This window comes from Podarcis melisellensis, assembly GCF_964234715.1.
Source record: "Podarcis melisellensis genome assembly, chromosome: 10".
NCBI lineage: Eukaryota > Metazoa > Chordata > Lepidosauria > Squamata > Lacertidae > Podarcis > Podarcis melisellensis.
In genome coordinates, this window is record NC_138542.1 from 54,882,905 (window position 1) to 54,902,580 (window position 19,676).

Here is a 19,676-nt window from a genome sequence, read left to right on the forward strand (position 1 = left end):
CAATATAGGAATTAGCAGGGAATAGAGCGAATGTGCATCTCTCTCAAGTTTTATTTACACACACCTGAACTTTATGTTGTAGGATTTTGGTACAGAGGTGAGTTTTTGAGCACTCATCTGTGATGTTGTATAGGCAGAGCTGTCTGGTCATAACTGGTGAGGACTATTTCTGGTTCTATAGTAGTCATGCACCACACAGGCATGTTTGTTTTGATTCAATCAAATGATGATATATCTTAATTTTGTAGCATTAGCCGTGATGGGGACGTTCTTCTCCGTTATGTATGTAGAAACATGTGCTACTTATTTGATGTCTAATCCCCAAGAACATTGGTGATCTATCTTCAGCAGTGTATCTCTTGATTTTCAGACTTGTAACATTCAAGCAGCATTTCCACCCTTTATCTTGGGTGTCATTCGTGTTGCCCTGTATTCCAGTTCCAAATGCCTTTTCAGGGCTGTAACTTAGATGGCCTAGCACACAGACTGCTAAACTTTTACATTTCAGTTTTTGTGATGTGCTGAGCAGCAGGCCCTATTCTAAACTGCTAGAGGAGGTTCTGGTGAGAATAGGATTATAGGTGCGATGGGTTTCTCCATGGATTTCTGTTCAAAATTTGGATTCCCAGTGCATTGCACCAGTGCCCAAAATCTGCTGGCAAACTCAGTGGAATCTGGAAGTTTTCAAAGAACCTAGGCGCTGTGGCTGGGGGAGAGAAGGAGGTGCAGTCCTTAAGCTAGCCCTAAGCATCTGCCCCATAGGGTGGATTTCCTCTGAACTTCAAAGAGTCTGCCTTCATACATCTCTAGATTGAAAACCTGGAGGTGGTTTATTAAAGGAGCACGACCAATCATGGCAGCTGATCTTGAACAGGGCTTCCACCAAAGAAGATACCACTTACCTCACATTGCACCATAAATCTAAATACATTCAGCCAGATTTAGTGCGCATGGAAATTTACACATGCAGATCTCATCCAAGCAAGGCATTTCTCATTGGCTTAAATACCAGAATGTGTTACGAGACGATATAGCTTAGATTTATTGCCTAACATAAAAGTTGCAGTTCTGTAAGTTCCATGCATTCGGTTCCACAAAATGCAGTGGGTCAAGGCATATATTCATTGGGTGCAGGATTGCAAACCACTCTATGTAGCCATAGAGGAGCCGCAACTGTTACAGTAGGCCATCTAAGTCAGCCGCCTCCTGCCCAGATTTCCAGTACTCGTTCAGCTATGTGAATAGGCAAATATAGGTTTTTTTGTTAGTCTGCATTTAAATGGAATTGTCTTTATAAAATATGGGAATTTAGCAAAAAGCATGAGAAGAGTTCAGAAATTTTGGGTAAATTACAATAATATCCCCCCTTTTTTTACTTAAAACTGTTAATGTTCTTTGTTGTGTTGTTTTTACTATGTTAAATGCCTTTTCTTTTTGTATTTATACTTTTTCTACATGCACTGCTCTTTTAGGTGTGTCCACATGTGATCATTCATATTTCAAACAGGTGGGAGGGTGGGTGGGTTGGGTAAGAGGTTTTTGTGTGTGTAAAGAACCTTTTATTTAGCAGACAGGTTTTTAACCAAGCAGCAAACTAAGTGCTTTTTTAAAAAAGTAGCTGAGTACAGTGAAAATATGTATTGCTTTATCTGTTTCCTGGCAAATAAATATTTTCCTAAAGAAAAGGCATCTCCCATCATGGTGCTGTTTATTTTCCTCCACATGTATTTACAGCAGTCACCTGCTTTAACCCAAACACCATGCTTCAATGCTTGGAGTACTTCTAGCTTCTTTTTCATGCTGACAGTCTATTGTCCAGTGTTACCTCCAAATGGTAAGAGATCAAAAGCAGTAATGTGTCTCACAGTCATGGATTTGCCTTTTGCTTCATAGAAAACACTGAACTAATCATTGTGTTTTGTTTACAAGATTTGTGGGGTATTGGGAGAGCTTGTAAAGCTGAAAAATGACTGCAGTTCAGCCAGTACTCAGTGTTGCATGCATTTATCTCAGGTCTATTTGAGGGCCACCTTTGACCAGTGGATATCCACCTCCTTGCAGATAGATTTCCAGCAGGCCTAGGGCAGATCTAACAAAATGCCAATCTCATCTGTGTCTAAAATCTTTGCATCAAGTGATGACTCTTTAAAACTGCATGTTTTGTTTTGCACTAAAAGCAGGCAGGGGGTGGGGTGAAAATTAAAGGAGATTAATGCATAAATAAATGCTGCGTGAGAGAGGATTTAGGCCAGCATGGATGCTCTGACCTACCTCTCCCGAATATATTTTTATTGACTGGGGAGGGCAAGAGAGAAGGCAAATTTAGCAAATAGTGCAGGTTATATGCTAGATTAATAACATAGTTTTATTTTAAAAAATAAATTTATTGCAGGAAGGATTGTGTTTCTTAGAGCATTGATTTGCTTAAGTTTATTAAAACTTAGAACATGGTTTTTTTTTAAAGAATTCAAGAATATTAAAACCAGCAAAACAAAAATACAAACATTTTGCTATATAAAAACTTGTGCTTTTTCTCTTTTTGTTTATTTTCTTACCAGTAGCAGAGGCCTAGGTACCTCAAGTACATTTGGAGTACTCCTGGATACATGTTTATTAGCAGTCCAACACAGCTGTGGTTAAGAGTGCCTTTTACCAGCTTTGGCTGGTATGCACGCTGCAGCCATATATAGATCAGGATCTATTGGCCACTGTAGTCTAGGCATTGGTAACCTCAAGACTGGACTACTGCAAGGCCCTCGTATGTGGGACCATGCTTGGACATAGTCTGGAAACTTCAGCTGGAGCAGAATGCAGCAGCTAGAGTTCTGGTGGCTAAAGGCATGTGACACTTTACCAAGTGTCCAAGTGATATGTTACCAAGTCAAGGTTCTTGTCATAATACAGAATCTCAATTTGATCACTAAAACCATCAGCTCATTATCTTAGAAGCTTGACTGGTCCCCCCCCCCTTATAATTTTTACTGCAAAGTAAATACATCAATACCAAAGAATAATATAAAGAAAGAAAAAACAGAGAAGAAAAAAATGCAAATTAGACAGTAAAAGAATAAAGAAAAGTATAATATTTTAATACAATAAACACTATTTTACAAAATAATAGTAATAATAGACTTCCATCACTCTCACAACACTTCTTTTCACATTTCATATTTTATCTGTATTTCAGTATTATTTTCATCTTAATATATAGATATGTATGTTTCCCCTTTTCCATTCACGAGGAAATTCTAGACACAGCCAATTTTTTACATTAGAACCTTGTCTTTCTAAATAATCATTCAAACACTTCTGTTCCTTCTTGACTGTATTCATTGGCTTTAGTCTTATTATATCCATCAATTTGGCCAGTTCCAAATATTCACATAAACATTCCTCTTTGGTCTCTACTAAAAATCAAGCATTATAAATTAATAACCAGTTCCAAATCATCAATAATTCCCTTCAAAAACTCACTCATAAAGTCCTTTTGGTTCTAATTCAATAAATAACCAGTTGTTTCCTGATCGGACCTTGCAGAAAGTTTGAATTATGGGGTAATTCCAAAATATATGCAAAATTGTTCACAATCTGTAGAGTCTCCATGCAAGTCATCATGCAGGTTCCAGTGTAATTTAGTCTCCATCCTATCTATTTTCTCACTTGGCTAAAATAAAAGATGACTTAGAGCTCTGACGGGAGGTTACACTATGAGGACTTAAAGTTCCCTTCCATTACCATCATTCTGTGTGGTTCTATTACCATCATTCTGTGTAGATTGTATTGGTGGCTGGTTGAGTGCTTGTAATATGGAATAGTGTTGTTTTTTAGTCATTTAGTCGTGTCCGACACTTCATGACCCCATGGACCAGAGCACGACAGGCACTTCTGTCTTCCACTGCCTCCCGCAGTTTGGCCAAACTCATGCTGGTAGCTTCGAGAACACTATCCAACCATCTCATTCTCTGCCGTCCCCTTCTCCTTGTGCCCTCCATCTTTCCCAACATCAGGGTCTTTTCTAGGGAGTCTTCTCTTCTCAAGAGGTGGCCAAAGTATTGGAGCCTCAGCTTCACAATCTGTCCTTCCAGTGAGCACTCAGGGCTGATTTCCTTCAGAATGGATAGGTTTGATCTTCTTGCAGTCCATGGGACTCTCAAGAGTCTCCTCCAGCAATAGTGGCTTCAGTTAAAAAGGGATTTAGGTCCATCACTCTGCCTCTGACAGCCATGCAGCCCCAAGGCAGGGGTGAAGCTGGAACTAGCCAGAGGGCGGGATACCAGATCTCATCAAGACTGCCTAAATAACTTTGCTTCTCATCATGTCTATGTGCATTAGTGCTACTGAGCTTTTGCTGAAAGGGATGGTTGCTCCCAGCAGGTACACATAAAGGTTCATTGACACTGCTATGGATTACACACACACACACACACACACACACATTGGGGTTATACTCAGTGGTGATTCTGCACTGGTGGAAAGAGTGAAGGGCTATGAGTTTGCTAATAGGCTATCTTCCCACCCCTGCCGGCCTCAAGCGAATCTAATGGCTTAAGTAAGCTCTTGTTCCAGCAGGAAAGTTGCTTCTGGGCTTAATAACGCGTGATGGTTTCACCCGAAGCTGCCCCTTGCTGGAGGACCGCTGGCAACATATACTCCGCTGTCCAAAATCTTCAGCAAGCGCTTTCTCACGCTCTTTATTCCTGCTACCTAATGGGCTCTCAACACCCTTCACTCTCCACTGCGCTGATGCTTCCAGTTTTCTCCCCCCGAGAAGGGCTGCCCAGTAATAAAAATTAAAAAGCACTCCACCTCGTCCTAACACACTGGAGACGTCCACGCAACTTATGCCCCCTGCATCTCTCTAGTACAAACGCTTCTGGATGCGGCACAAAACGGGGCGCCCGCCTGTAGCCCCGCCCCCAACTCTCTCCCCCACCCCCCACCCCCATCCGGCACGCACACACAAAACAGAGGAGTCTGGCCAGGTTTTAAGGTGCAGCTGCTCCTGCTGTCCTTTTCGAGCGGGCGTGGCGGGAGGAGCAGCAGGAGGGGAGGAGGCTCTGATTGGCCAGAGCGGAGGCGGGAGGTAGGGAGTTTCCCACAATGCCCCGCTGCAGCCAGTGCGGCCGCCGATGGATGCTGCGGGAAGGTGCTGCCATTTGCAGCCGCCTGGACCAGTGGCTCGCTGAGGGGAGCCCCGTTCCGGCAGAAGCAGAGGCAGGCAGGGAGGGAAGCACCCTTCTCACCCCAGTCCCCGGCAGCCCTTGACAGCGAAACTACCCTCGCCTTCTCCTCCGCTTTCCTCGCGGGTCGCTGTCCATTCAGCACCGCGATGAACCCTCCTTCCACAACCGGCGAGGAGAAGGGGGCTGCGGGAGGCAGCAGCAACGCTTGCCGGGGAGCTGAAGGTGGCGGGGACCCTAGGAGTGCAGCCGCGGGAACAGAGGACCCGGAAGAGCCCGCACTAACCGCTCAGAAGGAAGAATCCTTGGAAGAGAAGCTGAAGAGTTTAACCTTCAGGAAACAGGTGTCCTACAGGTGGGTGAAGGAGGCAAAGCAGGAGTGTCATTCCGGGTGCGCTTTCTCCCACGTGAGAAGGAGCATACACGTGTGTCTGTGGCTGAGTCTCCTTGAGCCTCATAATGTACCCATCGTCAGAAGTTCCCTAGGACAGAGTGATGGGGGAAGTCTTGTCTAGCTCCAATCTTCCAAGTTCCCCTTGTAATCTCTCAGGGAGAAAGATATCTTATGTGCAAGTGAATTTAGTGTATACTTGTCATTACTTAATGTAGACGAGGTCATTGTCCTTAGCTCACTTTTACCCCGTGCCCTGCTGTTCCTTCGATCTGGGTGGTAGGTTTCACACCCAGTTTGGAAATTCTCATCTACCTGGCTGTGAACATGGGACCAGCGAGGGGCTCTTTACTTCAGGTGTGCTAATTCAGAGTTTTAACGGCATGATTTTATGCAGAGGGAAGCTTCAGGATGATAGATTTCAACCTTGCAATAAGTCAGGACCTACTGCTGTAACGTTCTTGTAGGAAAGGATAAAAAGCTTTGAGGATTCTGATGGTTGTTTTAGAGGGATGCGGTTTCATGAGGTTTTACCCCCCCCTTTCCCCCCTCCTCCTCTGAAAGCTACATGGTATGTCGGCAGGCTTGCCTGGAGAGAGATAATCTTACAGTTGAAATCAGTGCACCAGGAATTCTGTGTCGCGCATAATGTGTGTTTCTGTGTCAGGTCAGTTTATGCACACACGGCAGCAAAACAGCTGCTGCCCCAAATGTTGCATTATTTTTTTCCAGAGCTGGGGGGGGGGGGAGGCAACTGATGTATTTATACTGGCACTTAGAGTGGTACCGCAAAGGACTTCACATTCCTACATGTAGACCTAATCCTTGTTGACAGCATTATATGTTAGACATTGATAGCATCATGTTATGTATGTGATACCGTAGCCATTCCCTTTGGGATTATGTGTGTGAGAAAATATTATAAATTCTATAGCTGCGTCTGTACATATTGGGAGACAAGTGATATATAAGGTAGCTGTTAAAGAGTTAACGTTGTGCAGTAACGCCAATTTGTTATGCTCGAATGTATGTGTAGGAAGCACTGTAACAGCAGGATGTGGGAGTCACGCTGCCAGAATAATGTTGCAAGCAATGCCAGGGATTAGGGTGAGGGTAGCATCATAATTGTCCACTGGTTTCCCCCCTCCTCTAACCAATCTGGCTTGTGCTAAAAAAGAAATCCTGATCTTGTTTACAATCCCTCTCCAAACAGACAGCAGTGCCTCAGAAAAGATGGTGAGGGTTTAAAAAGGTCTGTTTGCGATCAGGAACTTTAGGATTATCCAGAGTGGGTTCAGAAGTGCTGCCTGCCAGGGAAGTGGAGTTATTCTGGAAGTTTTTGATCCTCAGTTTAAAAAACAGAAACCATTAAAAGAAGACAACTGAATCTACCTGTTGCTTTATTGGTGTGGGGTGGGGGGGATGAAAATGTTTCCTTGAAAAAGCAACAGAGAACAATTTTGGGTAGCCTGTCTAAGGCTTCAAGAATCTTTTGAAGAAGAAATCCTCACACCAGTTATGAACCATTATGTAAGTGTTAGCATTTGCCCAGCTGTGTGGATGGTTACATTGTGTGCCTACTTCTTTTACTTTAATGCAGCTGTAGTTTTCATTCCATTTTAAAAAAAATAATAAAATATTGTTACGATTCTGCCAAACATACTTCAGCAAATGGTAAATGGAAAAGACAAACATTGTATTGCTGGTGCTTATTAACATTCTGGAAGTTAACACAAAAATCCAAACTACAAAATAGACATACTTTAAGGGGAAAAAAGAGAAAAAAAGCTTAATGCACCCCAGATACATTCTGTTTCTCAGGGTTAACACAACCGTCAGAGTGTGATAAAGAAAAAATATGTTTTATAACTTTAAGGGTTTCTAGATTTTAGCTTACATAATATGTATTGGTTCAAATTAAATTATCTCCAATAGTGCTACCATAAGAGTATTATGTGGAGATTTGTTATTCCAATATTTTATAAACTCATACCAAGATTCTAATACATTTCTTTGGGATTTTGCTACATCTTCCCATAATCTTTGAGCATCTATGATCTTATGTATAACCACCCTCTGCCAAACAGCTATTTCCCATTTCTTGATTAACCCCAGCAACTATTATCCAAGTTGCCAGCAAAATATTTTCCATCACTTCCTTGTTTTCCTTCAGGACTAGTTCTTTTACCTTGCCCAAAATAAAAATCATGCCATCTCGTTTTAATTTGTAAGTCGTGGTTTGTTTAATCTGGCCCCCTGAAACCTGAAGTTAGAGACAAGCTAAATTAAAGTTTTTGGCAAATGTTTGGCTCTACTTTTATGATTTCCCCTGCAGTCTTCTCAAACAAGTCTCTAGGTTCCAGCTTCAATATCTGAGCAATTTTGTCTAAGCGTTAGCTTTGGTTTATGCTATGGGGTTAACTCTGTGAAATATCGGCATATTGTGTAAATTATGACATGAGCCTCAGGCTCCAGTGCTGTATGACAGTAAATGCTTGTGTAAGGACATGGCCAGTTATTTTGAGAAAACATCCCTTAGCAATTTCTAATTAAAAATAACCAAAATTAGTTCAAGAGTGAGATAAAGGCCCCTGAATAACTTGGAGCATCACATTCTATGAATGTTTCACTTGCAGCATCATGGTGATCCTACCAAATATGCCATAGAGGTGAGTTGAGTGAATACAGATGGTTGGCTGGCATCTGTCTGTCTCTGGAGACAATGGAGGAGTGTGCCTTTGGGGGTGAAGTCAAGCTGTCAGAAGGTTGCAGCGCCTGCTGTGGCTGTTGTAGAGACTGATACAGGAGAGACATGTTTGGTTATAGCTGGGGCAGATGCAGGTGTCTGGTTTTGCTGTTACAAGTGCACCATGGTGTTTCTTCTCTCTACACTCCTCCCAGCAGCCATTCCTCCTCTGGTCACTGCCATGGATGCATGACCTGTCTGTCTCCCGGCACCGCAGTTATATGCAAGGAATTCCTACACGGCAGGGTGGATGTTGCCAGCCTTCATGTCATGTTTGCAGACTTCTTTGCAACGTGGAGCTGGTCTGGCAACGTGTCTGGTGCCTGAAGCCAGCTCCCTGTAGAGAGCATCCTGGGGAAGACAGACAAACATAAGCATAAAGCTTAAACACACCCAGGGATTCTCTGGGCATCTAAATATGCCGTGCTAATTTCAAAGGAGAAGAGGAATTCAGAAACCTTGGTGCCCCCATTTTGTAAACGAGTGCAAGTATGTGATAGTTTCAATGAAATAAATGGAACGATGCACATAAAATTAGGTCCCTGGTTTGGATGGATTGCTATTTTTCACTGGGGTAGCTCAAGGAATATGCAAGTTCTGTTCCATTTCACCTGGACCTTTCTGAACACAACTCTGTGTTCAATTGCCAAAAGAATTTTGTGTTCTGGGTTAGATAAATCAAGTGTTGGAAACTGCAGGCCCAGGGACCAAAATGTGATCTTCTAACCCTCCTTATCTGGCCACCAGGACTCTCCCCAGACAGACACTTCCTCACATCTCTACATTTCCTACTAGCTTTGCTTCACACCCTTATTGAAGGTCTTTGACTGCCTGGAATGTGTTCCTGAACTCAGATAATATCTCTTGCTTCCCTGGATAGAGAGAGGGTGTAGAAACTAGCCTATTGCATTGATCCACCTACCTTTACCTCTGGTCCCACCCAACACTTGTGTATGGCCTCTGGAAGATTGCCCAGAAGGGAATGTGGCCCCTGGGCTGAGGAAGGTTATCCACTCCTGAGATAATGGAGCCTTGCCTAGCCAATGCTGGCAGAATAACTGTTTTGATTATCTCGCCTCCCATGTAGGTGAAATGTAGGTAGATTTCCAAGTTTGTGTTGACTAGTCATTTTGGCCAGCTTCTGCACCTGCTGGAGGTACAAGGATGGGATTTCTAAGCTGTAAGCTTGTGTGTGGAGATGGTTTTCAAACAGCCTGCTTTCAAATGCTTGCAGAGAGAGATCTGTTGCTTTCTGAAAGGTAGCATCAGCAGACCACTTGACACACATGGACTGGCTCTTTTGACTTTGTAAACAAGAGATGACAGCCTAGCTGATGAGTGCAAAACCTGGAGTGATTCATTCCCCGCTGACCTTAGTCAGTGACGCAAAACAATACATTCAATGGCCACAACCATCCCTGAAACATTTCTGTTGCCGCTCGCTGTCTGCCTGCTTCCCTTTTCCAACAGTTTTGAAACATGGAAGTTAATGCCAGGCTTCCTAGTAGCGGCCTGCAGCAGTCAGAGATGGCGAGTTCTACAGGTGGGTTTGATAATGATCCAGGTAGAAATGCCTAATGCAGAACCACAGGCAATTAGTTGATTTCTGCATTTGCATCAGTGGGGCTGGAGAGTGTAGACTGCTGCACGCATTTTATTGAATTTTGCTTTTCTATCTTTAATAGATAAAAAATATTAATGAACACCTACCACCCTCTGATGCTATGAAATGTATTGGGGTGTGTGTGTGTGTGTTCCTGGAACTTTCTTCATTTCAGAGGTGGTTATGCTCTTCTGCACTCCTGGGGAGTAAAAACCCCATTTGCCTTTTGCTCAGCTTGTGCATAAGTGAAGCTCTGCTAAGTCAGGCTAATGGATCATGAAGACCAGTAGCACCATCAGGGTAGGGCTCTGGGACAGGTGTTCAGACTCCCAACCTGTAGAAAAAGCAGAAGAGCTCAAAACAAAGCCAATTTATCACATTTTGAAGCATGGGAAAGAATATACATCGTCACAAAAGCATTGTCCAACTGGACTGCTGAAATAGTCTGGCACCCTGTTTTCAGGAATGGGTGACAAGCCACACCCTCTGTAGCTACAACCTTCCTCTCCAGGTCGCAACCCTCACTGGACCTGCCTTGAAGCCTCCTTGAGTGCTTTGCTTGTCCAGAATGTATCCTTGAGCTCTGATTATGCATCTTGCTTGCCTGGATGGAGGAAAGGGAGGCGTGTGTTGAGTGTTTATAGAAATGACCATTGTATACAGAGGCAAAATTTCCATTCACCACTCTTCCCACTTTAGCCTCAAGGTTTCCCACCCCTGGAGTAAGCTAGTAAGCAGGACAAGAAGGTAATAATGGACTGTCACAGGAGTGTACCAGTCAGTAATCATACAGTTCAAAGATGGAGTTAACTCCAAAAACACGACCTCCACAGACTTGGTTGAGTGTCAGGCTAATGAGCACAGCAGCTCATTCCAGGTGGTTTTCCTTCATGAAAGTCTGTTGTTGAGACTGAAAGTCCCCACCTCCTCCTCAAACAATCAGAGACTGCATCTGCATGCAGTCAACCTCTCCTCTGCCCTTTTCATGCCTCTTCTGGGTCTGAGAGACAATGGGGAGAGAAGAGTTTGTCGCAGCAGCAGAGAGAGACGCTCATGGCTTTGCACTAGCCTGACTCATCTCTGCCTCTTGACTTCCCTCATCCCATTCTTCTGCTTCAGCTTCTGTCTCTAATTTTGGACTTTCTTCTGCCACAGACTATCTCAGCTTACTGAAACCTGTTATCTCTTCAGTTTCTGACACCTCCTCTTCCCAATTTTCTCCCTCTTCCCACTCACTGACACCCCACCACCACTCCCTGGGCTCTGAGCCTTCTTCCCTTGGTGATTCCCCAGCTGGTTCCTCCCACCATTCCTCTGTCTAACCAGTCTATGACATGGACCTACCCCTCTGCCCTATAATCTATAATCCTCAAGGTTTTTCTAACGGCAAGGATGTCCAACCTCTTAACTCAGAAGGAGTATGATATGCTTTATCCCGAAATTATTTAGGGACTTCGCTCCTCCTTGGTGAGTTGTGTCCTTGGTCACATAGGGTAGAAGGGGGAAACTCACAATACAGGAGGCAAGAGGCTACTATTTGAACTCTGGATAGGATGGAATGAAGTTGAGAAACAGTGGGTTAGTTCAGAAATAATAGGGAGCCATGCCTTCTCACAATGTGAACAAGCCACAGCAAGCCTGAGATGCATGACCTCTCCATTTCCCTCCCTTCCTTTCTCATGCCCATAAGAAGAAGAAAAAGAAACTGTTTCTCCTGATTTTAAATAAACCAATTCTTGACAACTGAATGCAGGAAAAGGGGGGTTGTTTAAACTATCAGTTGTGAGAAAAGGGCATAATTATAGTGGATCAGATGCTAGCTTGTTCTCACCAACCATAGTTTCAACAAACCACAGTTCCTTGGGTTTGCACATCACAAGGAACTGTGATTAGTTTAAAATTGGAAGCAGATAATTCTGGCCTGCTTCTCTACTGCATGAGAGAGAATGGAGAGAGGAGAGGAAGAGCGTGAGCCTCAGGCTCACCATAGTCCATTCACCTCATGGGAAACCATGGTATCCTGTCTGCTGACTTGTTGAATAGTACACAATTAAACCCTGGCTGAAGAAGATAACATCTGGATTCATATTTCTGTGATAGAAAATCTAGCTTTCCAAAGCCTGTGGCTCTCCAGATGTTGTTGGACTACAATCCCTATCATCCCTGACCATGCTGGCTAGGGTTGATGGAAATTTAGTTGAAAACAACGGGAGGGCAATAGGCTGGAGAAGGCTGCTACAGCCACTGGCTTTCTGGTACAACAACCTTGCACCTGGTATTCAGAGGTAGTCTGCAGCTTAATCTGGAAATCCTGTTAACCATAGTAACTATATGGAAGTTTCAGATTCAGTATTCTCTCCTCTCTGCCTCTCTCTTCATGGGCCCATATGTTCTGTTCATGCATCAGAGCTCTTATGCCAATGAGATCATCTGCATGGAGGCAAACCCACACTTGCAGAGAGAATGAAAGATGTTTGAAATATGTGTTAGTGCAGGGTATATATATATAGAGAGAGAGCAGAATAGCAGAAGTTGTTTGTCTTTCCTTGTGTGTGGGCATGCAGTGAATTCCATATCTTTAAGCACAGAAGGCATTTACAATAACCTTTAAATAACAACTTCCTGAGGTATGTCATTAATTCTGTTTGACTTGCCAGCATGCAAAAGAAAGCTGAATGCTTTTCTGCACCTCTTGATTTGCACATCTTAGTGCCTTTTGAAACAAGTTTATCCCATGAGGAATTCCCCCTTTCCGGCATTTATAGCAAAGAGTCTCAGTAAATACCTAGATCTGAACGTTTTCTCCCCACCTCCTGTGCCAAAACACCACTGCTGAACTGCAATGCCTCCCACAAATCCAATTTTTCCCTTTTCTTATCCTCCTTATTTTTCTTCTTCTTCACAATTACTGCCTTAAAAAGGGTGCTGCTGTGATGGATTTACAAATGTAAATAACTGCACAATGAGGCAGGAAGCTCAATTGGGATTAGCCACAAAGGTTGGTTTACGCAAGAGCACCGCAGCAGTTCCTCGAGGCACCTTGACAAGTTTCAAACGGTTGGCTCGGGGGCGCCCTGTGCGTGTGTGTTCGGTGTTGACAGCTAATGCACACCATTCATCTGCATTTATGGCTTCCATTATTGAGAAAAGCCTTCTCTGCAAAATAACCCAGACTCCTGCAATGGAGCTTAATAACTTCGGCAGTGAGTGGAAAGTGGGCAGAGGTAGCGGAGAAGGAAAGCATGAGAGACTTGTCATTAAGAAGTGCGAAGGAAGCTTGCACACTCCTTCCTCATTTGTCAGGGCTTAGTACGAGCCCGAGCTCAGCAGGCTCCAGCCCCCAAACCCGTTTGGTGGTTCAGTGCTTAGAGAGAGAGAGGGGGAGGGAGGGAGAGGGAGAGATGTGCATATATAGCACACATAGCACAACCAAGGGATGGAACCTTGTGCTGGGCTGTGCAGGGACAGGTAACATTCCTAGCAGCTCCTGTTGCCTCCCAAGATTGGGGCCAGTCCTACCATTAGGCAGAGTGAGCAACCACATCAGGGAGCAGATGCTGGAGGGCCGCTGCCAGCTGTTCCTCCCGAGTTGTCTACAATCACTGGAGCACAGTCGAGAGCCTCTCCTGCTCAATACAAACCCATGAATATAGATGAATGTGTTAGCTGTCAGCACTGAACACACACAAACACGCAAACACACACTACCTCTTGAAACTTGTCCAGGTGGCTTGAGTAACCGCTGTTGTGCTCTGATGTAAGGCAGCCTTTGTGGCTTAATCCAAATAGAACTTCCTGCCTTCTACATAGTGATTTGCATTTGTAACCACATCACAGCATCACCCCTTTTAAGGTATTAATTGCAAAAATAATAAAGAGGAAAGAAAGAAAAGGGATTTGTGGGAGGCATTCCAGCTCAGCAGTGGTGCTTGGGCAGAGGAGGTGGGGGAAAGCATTCAGAGCTAATTAGCTACCCATCTATACCACTCTGAGTGCAAGAAAGGGGGAAATTCCTTTCTTGCATTTATCCTAAAGGGCAGGCAGGCAGGCAGGCTCATATACCCTTAAGGGATCCCGGGTCCAAGCCATTTAGGGCTTTAAAGATGATAACCAACAATTGCCCTTCTCCATCCCGCAATGCAAAGGAAGCCAGTGCAGCTGTTAGGAAAGAAGGAAGTCACACCAGAACTGAGTCAGATCTAGCTCAGTACTGCCTACAGCAGCGGATCTCATACCCTCCAACATTTCTCTGATAAAAATAGGGATGTTTCATTCCTTAATAATAATTTTACTACACACATTTTACTGGGTTGGCCCAGCCATTCTGGGCAGCTTCCAACGTATATAAAAACATAACAAAACATTAACCATTTTTTTTTAAAAAAACCTTCCCTATACAGAATTGACTTCAGATGGCTCAGGGGTCGGATAACTCCATACCCTCCAACATTTCTTCAGTGAAAATAGGGACATCCTAAAGAAAAGTGGGACATTCCAGGATCAAATCAGAAACCGGGATGGCTTTTCTAAATCAGGGACATCCCTGGAAAATAGGGACACTTGGAGTGTCTGAGATCTTCATGGTTAAGAAAACTACAGAGTGGTTGCCCGAAACAAGATAGGTCCCCTAAGGGTCACCATATAGCTAAACAGCCAATGGTGTGCAGTTAGAAGCCCAACTAGATATGATGTTAAATGTGCATTTGGATGTAACTTGCAATGATTTTTTTTTTTTTAATAATGCACGTAGCATAAGCTAGGGACACCCACCCCCTGATAATTACAGGGATCGAAGCAGGTGGGATTTAACCATTTCCTTTCCTGCTACACTTCTGAAGGAAATACTTTCTCTAGAAGTGCGATTTGTACCTGGGAGGAAACCCACAATGCCACCACCAACGGGAGATTTCACCTCTAAGCAAAGTATTAATTTCAGCAGAAGGGGCTTCAATCAAGACAGCAGTTAGGGGAGGAAATAGTTAAATCCCACCCACCACACCTGCTGGGATCCTTATGACTGTAAACACCCACCCACCCACCAGCTGATGCAACTTGGGTTTACAAAACCAAACCTGCATATTAAATGCAAAGAAACATTTAATTCCATATCTAGATTGGTCCACAAAGGCAGTGACCATTCCCTGACTGCAGGAGGGAAGTGGTGGTCCATGTTCTTATCTGCAACTGGGATAACTAGAATTAAGCTTAAATTAGGAGCAAAAGATCTTGGGTAGAGTAAGCAGTAGTTCTTCATGGTTGGTTTTTTGGTTTTTGCATGTACTGCTCTGCATGGTTCTGTCTTTTTGGTTGAATAGGAGGCAGAGAGAAGAAACCATTTTCTTTCCATGAGGTCCAGAATATTCTCCACCCTCCCATTTTTCAAAATGTGGCACTGATCCTGCAACATGTCATGTCTACCCTCAGGAGCTCCTTGCACTTGCAAGGCTCCTACTGCTGGCTTTCTGTGGAGCCTTGCAAGCGTGTGGAGTTCTATTCCATTTCCCTTCCCCACCCTCTCTCTTTTGTAAAACTATATTTAAAATATACAGATATTGCCAAAAGAAAACACCAATTCATGACACATCCATCTCGTTTGTAAATACAGTATTCGTAATGACTGTTTTTAAAACGTACAGATGTAATCAAAAGAAAATATAAATTCCTGACACATCAGTCGCTTTCATGAATATTCACCTCTGCTCCATTTCATCTGCAACTGTGGGGAATCCTTGTTTGGGGGCTGCCTTGCTGATTGTGGCCTGACATGTTTTCAATTCCTTCATTTATTTATATATCACATTTGTATTCTCCCTTTCTTCCAAGGAGTTGAAGGTGGTATACATGGTTTTCTTCCTCCCCATTTTATTGTCTCAACAACCTTGTGAGGTTGGTTAGGTGAAGAGGTAGTGACTAGCCCAAGGTCACCCAGCGAGTTTCATGGCTGAGCAGGGATTTGAACCCTGATCTCCCAGGTCCTAGTCCAGCACTCTAGCTGCTATGCCACACTGGTTTACTTAGTTACTATCCACTTCCAGGTTCATCGCAAAGAACTATTTGCAACTATTTGTGTAGCAGCTTTTCTAATGTACCTGATTGGTCCCGGGAGGCATATATTCCAGCCCTGCTAAACAGTATAGTTTGGATGCAAACAAGCTTGCTGTTTGAGCCAATGTAGCATGTCGCATAATCAGAGTAATTAATTCCCCAATGAGTCTGCACTGGTGCAAGTATAAAGAGGCAGATCATCTCGATGCTCAGTGAAAGACAATCAAAGCATTTGATTTAGAAAGTGCATTGTAGCCACTTTCCATTGAAGCAAAAGGTGTGTTGTGCCTGGTAGATTGAAATCAATTAAGTGTATTGTGTTGCTTGTAGTCGCACACTGTATTGAGCCTATGCTAAGTGGATGTTTGCAAAGCAGCTAAAAGGGTTTTGCATTTAATGATGTGTTTACATCTCTCTGCTCCTTTCCTTGCAGTGTCATAATTACAGTCGAGGTACATCCTGGATGTCTTTGTATTCAGCCTCTGTGAATTAAATGGACCCGGTACCCTTAAATACAGCCCATCCTTTACTCTTGACTCCCCCATCCTTCTCTGGAAAGAGAATCTCAGTTGCAGGCCTTTACTAAGAGCCCTGCCGGAGAGCTCTATAAAACCCCGTAAAATAAGCCTGCTAAGTTACCAACACCTATGGGACATTTAAATCCACTAGTCAATGGCTGCATGACCTCCATGCCAATAATAACCATAGAGGCAACAGTCATATTCAGTCCTCAAATGATTCTTTCCCAGGAGCAGCTGAAATCTGCAGCTTTTAAGGGGCATGCAAACTGAGCACATTTGCATCCTGCTTTTTATTTTATGCAGTTGATTCAGAAAGTCTTACGATTTGCATCATTTATTCTGGTTTGGCAAAACCTTTTCACGTTCCATAATGGGGTGGTATTATAGCAACAGGGACACAGAATCTTGTGCTACCAGACCAACAGGGAAATTCAGCAGCAATCACGACTCCCTGTCATAAAGAGCCGTCACTATAGACATTATCAAAGTTGACTATTCATAAATCTGACTCCTGGCTGGAGGGGAAAAACCCTTTCAGACAAAATTCAGGACAGTCAGAGGCTCTTGAAATGGTTTTAAAACTCAATGTGGCTTTTAGAACAGTTATCTAAAGGCAGATGGAATTAGTTTAGATGAGTTAACATGAGGAATCAGATAATCCTGGGGCCCCATCCTTTTTCTTGTACATTCATGTGTTCATGATGTTGGTAGGTATATGCCGTCCTGCTTTCAATACCGTTTTGCTTGCAAAAGTTTCCAGGTGGGCATACTGTTTTGTTTCCAATCAGTGTGCATCCCATAACTTCCCAAAAAGCATTTATGAACCACTTAATAACAAAATATCTGTTGTGCCATCATGCAAGTGCCCCTCCAGATGGCAATAAAATGATAATGTTGGGAAGGCATCTTGGAACAGCTAAGAAAGTGGAATGTGTGACTGGTCCAGTATAAATCAGCTATTATTACACCAATGACACGTTGCAGAATTCAGTGGTGAAAAAACCTCTGTGCACCTGGATGGGCTCTTGTTAAAAAACAAATCTTCCCATCTCACACTACAGTCACAGTTCATCCCTGTGGTTATAACTAAAATCTTGGGATACTCAGTACATGGAGGAGGGAAGTCTACCGGCCTGATATTGACCTCCATGATCTGCTTACCCAATTCACTGAATATTGCACCAAGCAGAACTGTATTATATGATCTTAAGAGCTTATACCTATCAGAATGTTTTGGGCCAGGTGAAGTTTCTCGACTGTCTTCAAGGGAAGGTGCATGCATTGCAGCAGTAGAATCAGAAAGTCACTGAGGCATGAATGACATCAGGCAGATCTTTTGTCTTCTGGAAGGAAAATCACCTGAAGCTGCTGAGAGAAGCATTTCAGGCCACAGCTGTTACCTGGGCTGCCAGGAGTAAAACTAGACCCAAAGAGCTTTGAAACTACAAGCCTGATCCTTAAGTGGTGATGAGAGGGCATGTCCAGGTTGCCACTCAGTAGAATTGAGCAGAAGCATCCTCCCCACCTCCTGCAAATGCAACAGGGCTGGTTTCCTACATATTGAAGTAAATAAAGTAAATAGCTTCCAAAGCAGCTGTCCTGGTGCCTCCCAGATGCTTTTGGCTACAGCTCTCATCAGCCCCAGCCAGTGTGCTTGTGCTCCCATTAGCACCAGCATTAGACATCAGTGTTAGCTGGGACTGATGATAATAGTAATTCAAAACAGTTTGGGGGCACCAGGTTGGTAAATGCTGATCTAAAGGGTGGGGTTTCCTTAAGGCTACTAAGGCCTCCCCAATGAGACCACAAAGTTCATGTTATTTGGACCAAGGATTAGTGTACAGTGGTACCTCGGGTTACATACGCTTCAGGTTACAGATCCCACTAACCCAGAAATAGGGTTAAGAACTTTGCTTCAGGATGAGAACAGAAATCGTGCTCCGGCGGCACGGCAGCAGCAGGAGGCCCCATTAGCTAAAGTGGTGCTTCAGGTTAAGAACAGTTTCAGGTTAAGAACAGGCCTCCGGAACGAATTAACTGCTTACCCTGAGGTACCACTGTATTATTAACTCACACTCTATCTATCACCGATTGTGGTCAGCTACTCCCATTGCTAGTATTGGAATGAGACTCAACTGCCAATCACATTAGCTCTACGACATGAAATGGGGGTGACAGTTATGTGTCTCACATTGTTTTTTTGCGTCAGGCAGCAAAATGCCTCCAGCCATTCCTGGTTCTGTGAAAATGTCTCCTGCTTAACTGTAGGGGTAAAGGGCCTGGCAAGGGGTTCTTTCAAGACCCTTGAGATCTCAGCCATCTAACAAATTATATTAGACACAGCTCCTCTCAATCAATTTGTAAAAGAAACTCATTTTGGTTTAGCAATTCAGGTTTGGCAAGGTCAATTATTGCAATGAGCTCCCATGCCTTTTTCATGTTGCTGTGTTGTTCTGGTCTTAAAAGCTTAACTACCGTAATAGCTCATAATAGCCTTTACCAACTGTATGATAAAAGTAAACAAAGGCTGGGGGGTGTCATGCCTAGCTCTGACCTGGTAACAGACACATAAGAACAGCCTGCTGGATCAAGCCAATAGCCCATCTAGTCTAGCACCCTGTTCTCACAGAGGCTAACCAGATGCTTGCAGGAAACCAGAGGACAAAGGAGACATCCCAGTGGTTGAAGACCTTGGAGCAGCAGGGCAGGGTCTCCTGAAACAGCTGCTGAGCATCCTCATGCCTTGAGAGTTCCTCTGATGAGAGACCTGCTGGAAATACCTGGGAGCAGCCAGAGGAAGTGGAGTCACTCACCAAGACCTTGAGAAGTCCAGACCAAAAAGCAACTACATAGCATGTGTCTATGGACCTAGAGTTCTTGTATGGCTACTGGGAAAGTGATCTCTTCTGAAAGAACAATCCCTGAAATGTTTTCACTACCAGCAGCTGTGGTTAGGAGGCTTGCATATAAGATTTCCCTCTTGAACCTACCAGCTTGTGGAAGCTACAAAGGTCTCTAGCTCCTTGTTCCCTAGCTTAGTCCTACCCACTCCTTAGTGAGCTGCCCCTTGCTTGGGCACCCTGTGGCCTTGACTATTGCTTCCCTTTGCCCCTGGGTCATGCAGTGAACCTGAACTGATTCCCTGTGCTTCAGCTTTGCTCTGTTTCTTTGGACTGCACTGGACCTTTGA

General features: G+C 43.8%; 2 protein-coding genes across 8 annotated transcripts in view; both read left to right on the forward strand.

The window, feature by feature from the left end:
- The window catches only part of CREB3L2 (cAMP responsive element binding protein 3 like 2), a 212,712-nt gene that overhangs the window by 74,185 nt on the left and 118,851 nt on the right, over positions 1 to 19,676 (forward strand). The window lies entirely within an intron of this gene.
- Positions 4,960 to 19,676, forward strand: part of DGKI (diacylglycerol kinase iota) — a 248,809-nt gene continuing 234,092 nt past the window's right edge. For all 7 annotated transcript variants that reach the window (XM_081926845.1, XM_081926849.1, XM_081926846.1 and 4 more), the window contains exon 1: positions 4,960 to 5,535. In XM_081926845.1, the coding sequence (XP_081782971.1) occupies positions 5,330 to 5,535 (206 nt within the window). In that variant the 5' untranslated portion in view covers positions 4,960 to 5,329. The remainder of the gene's footprint in view (positions 5,536 to 19,676) is intronic.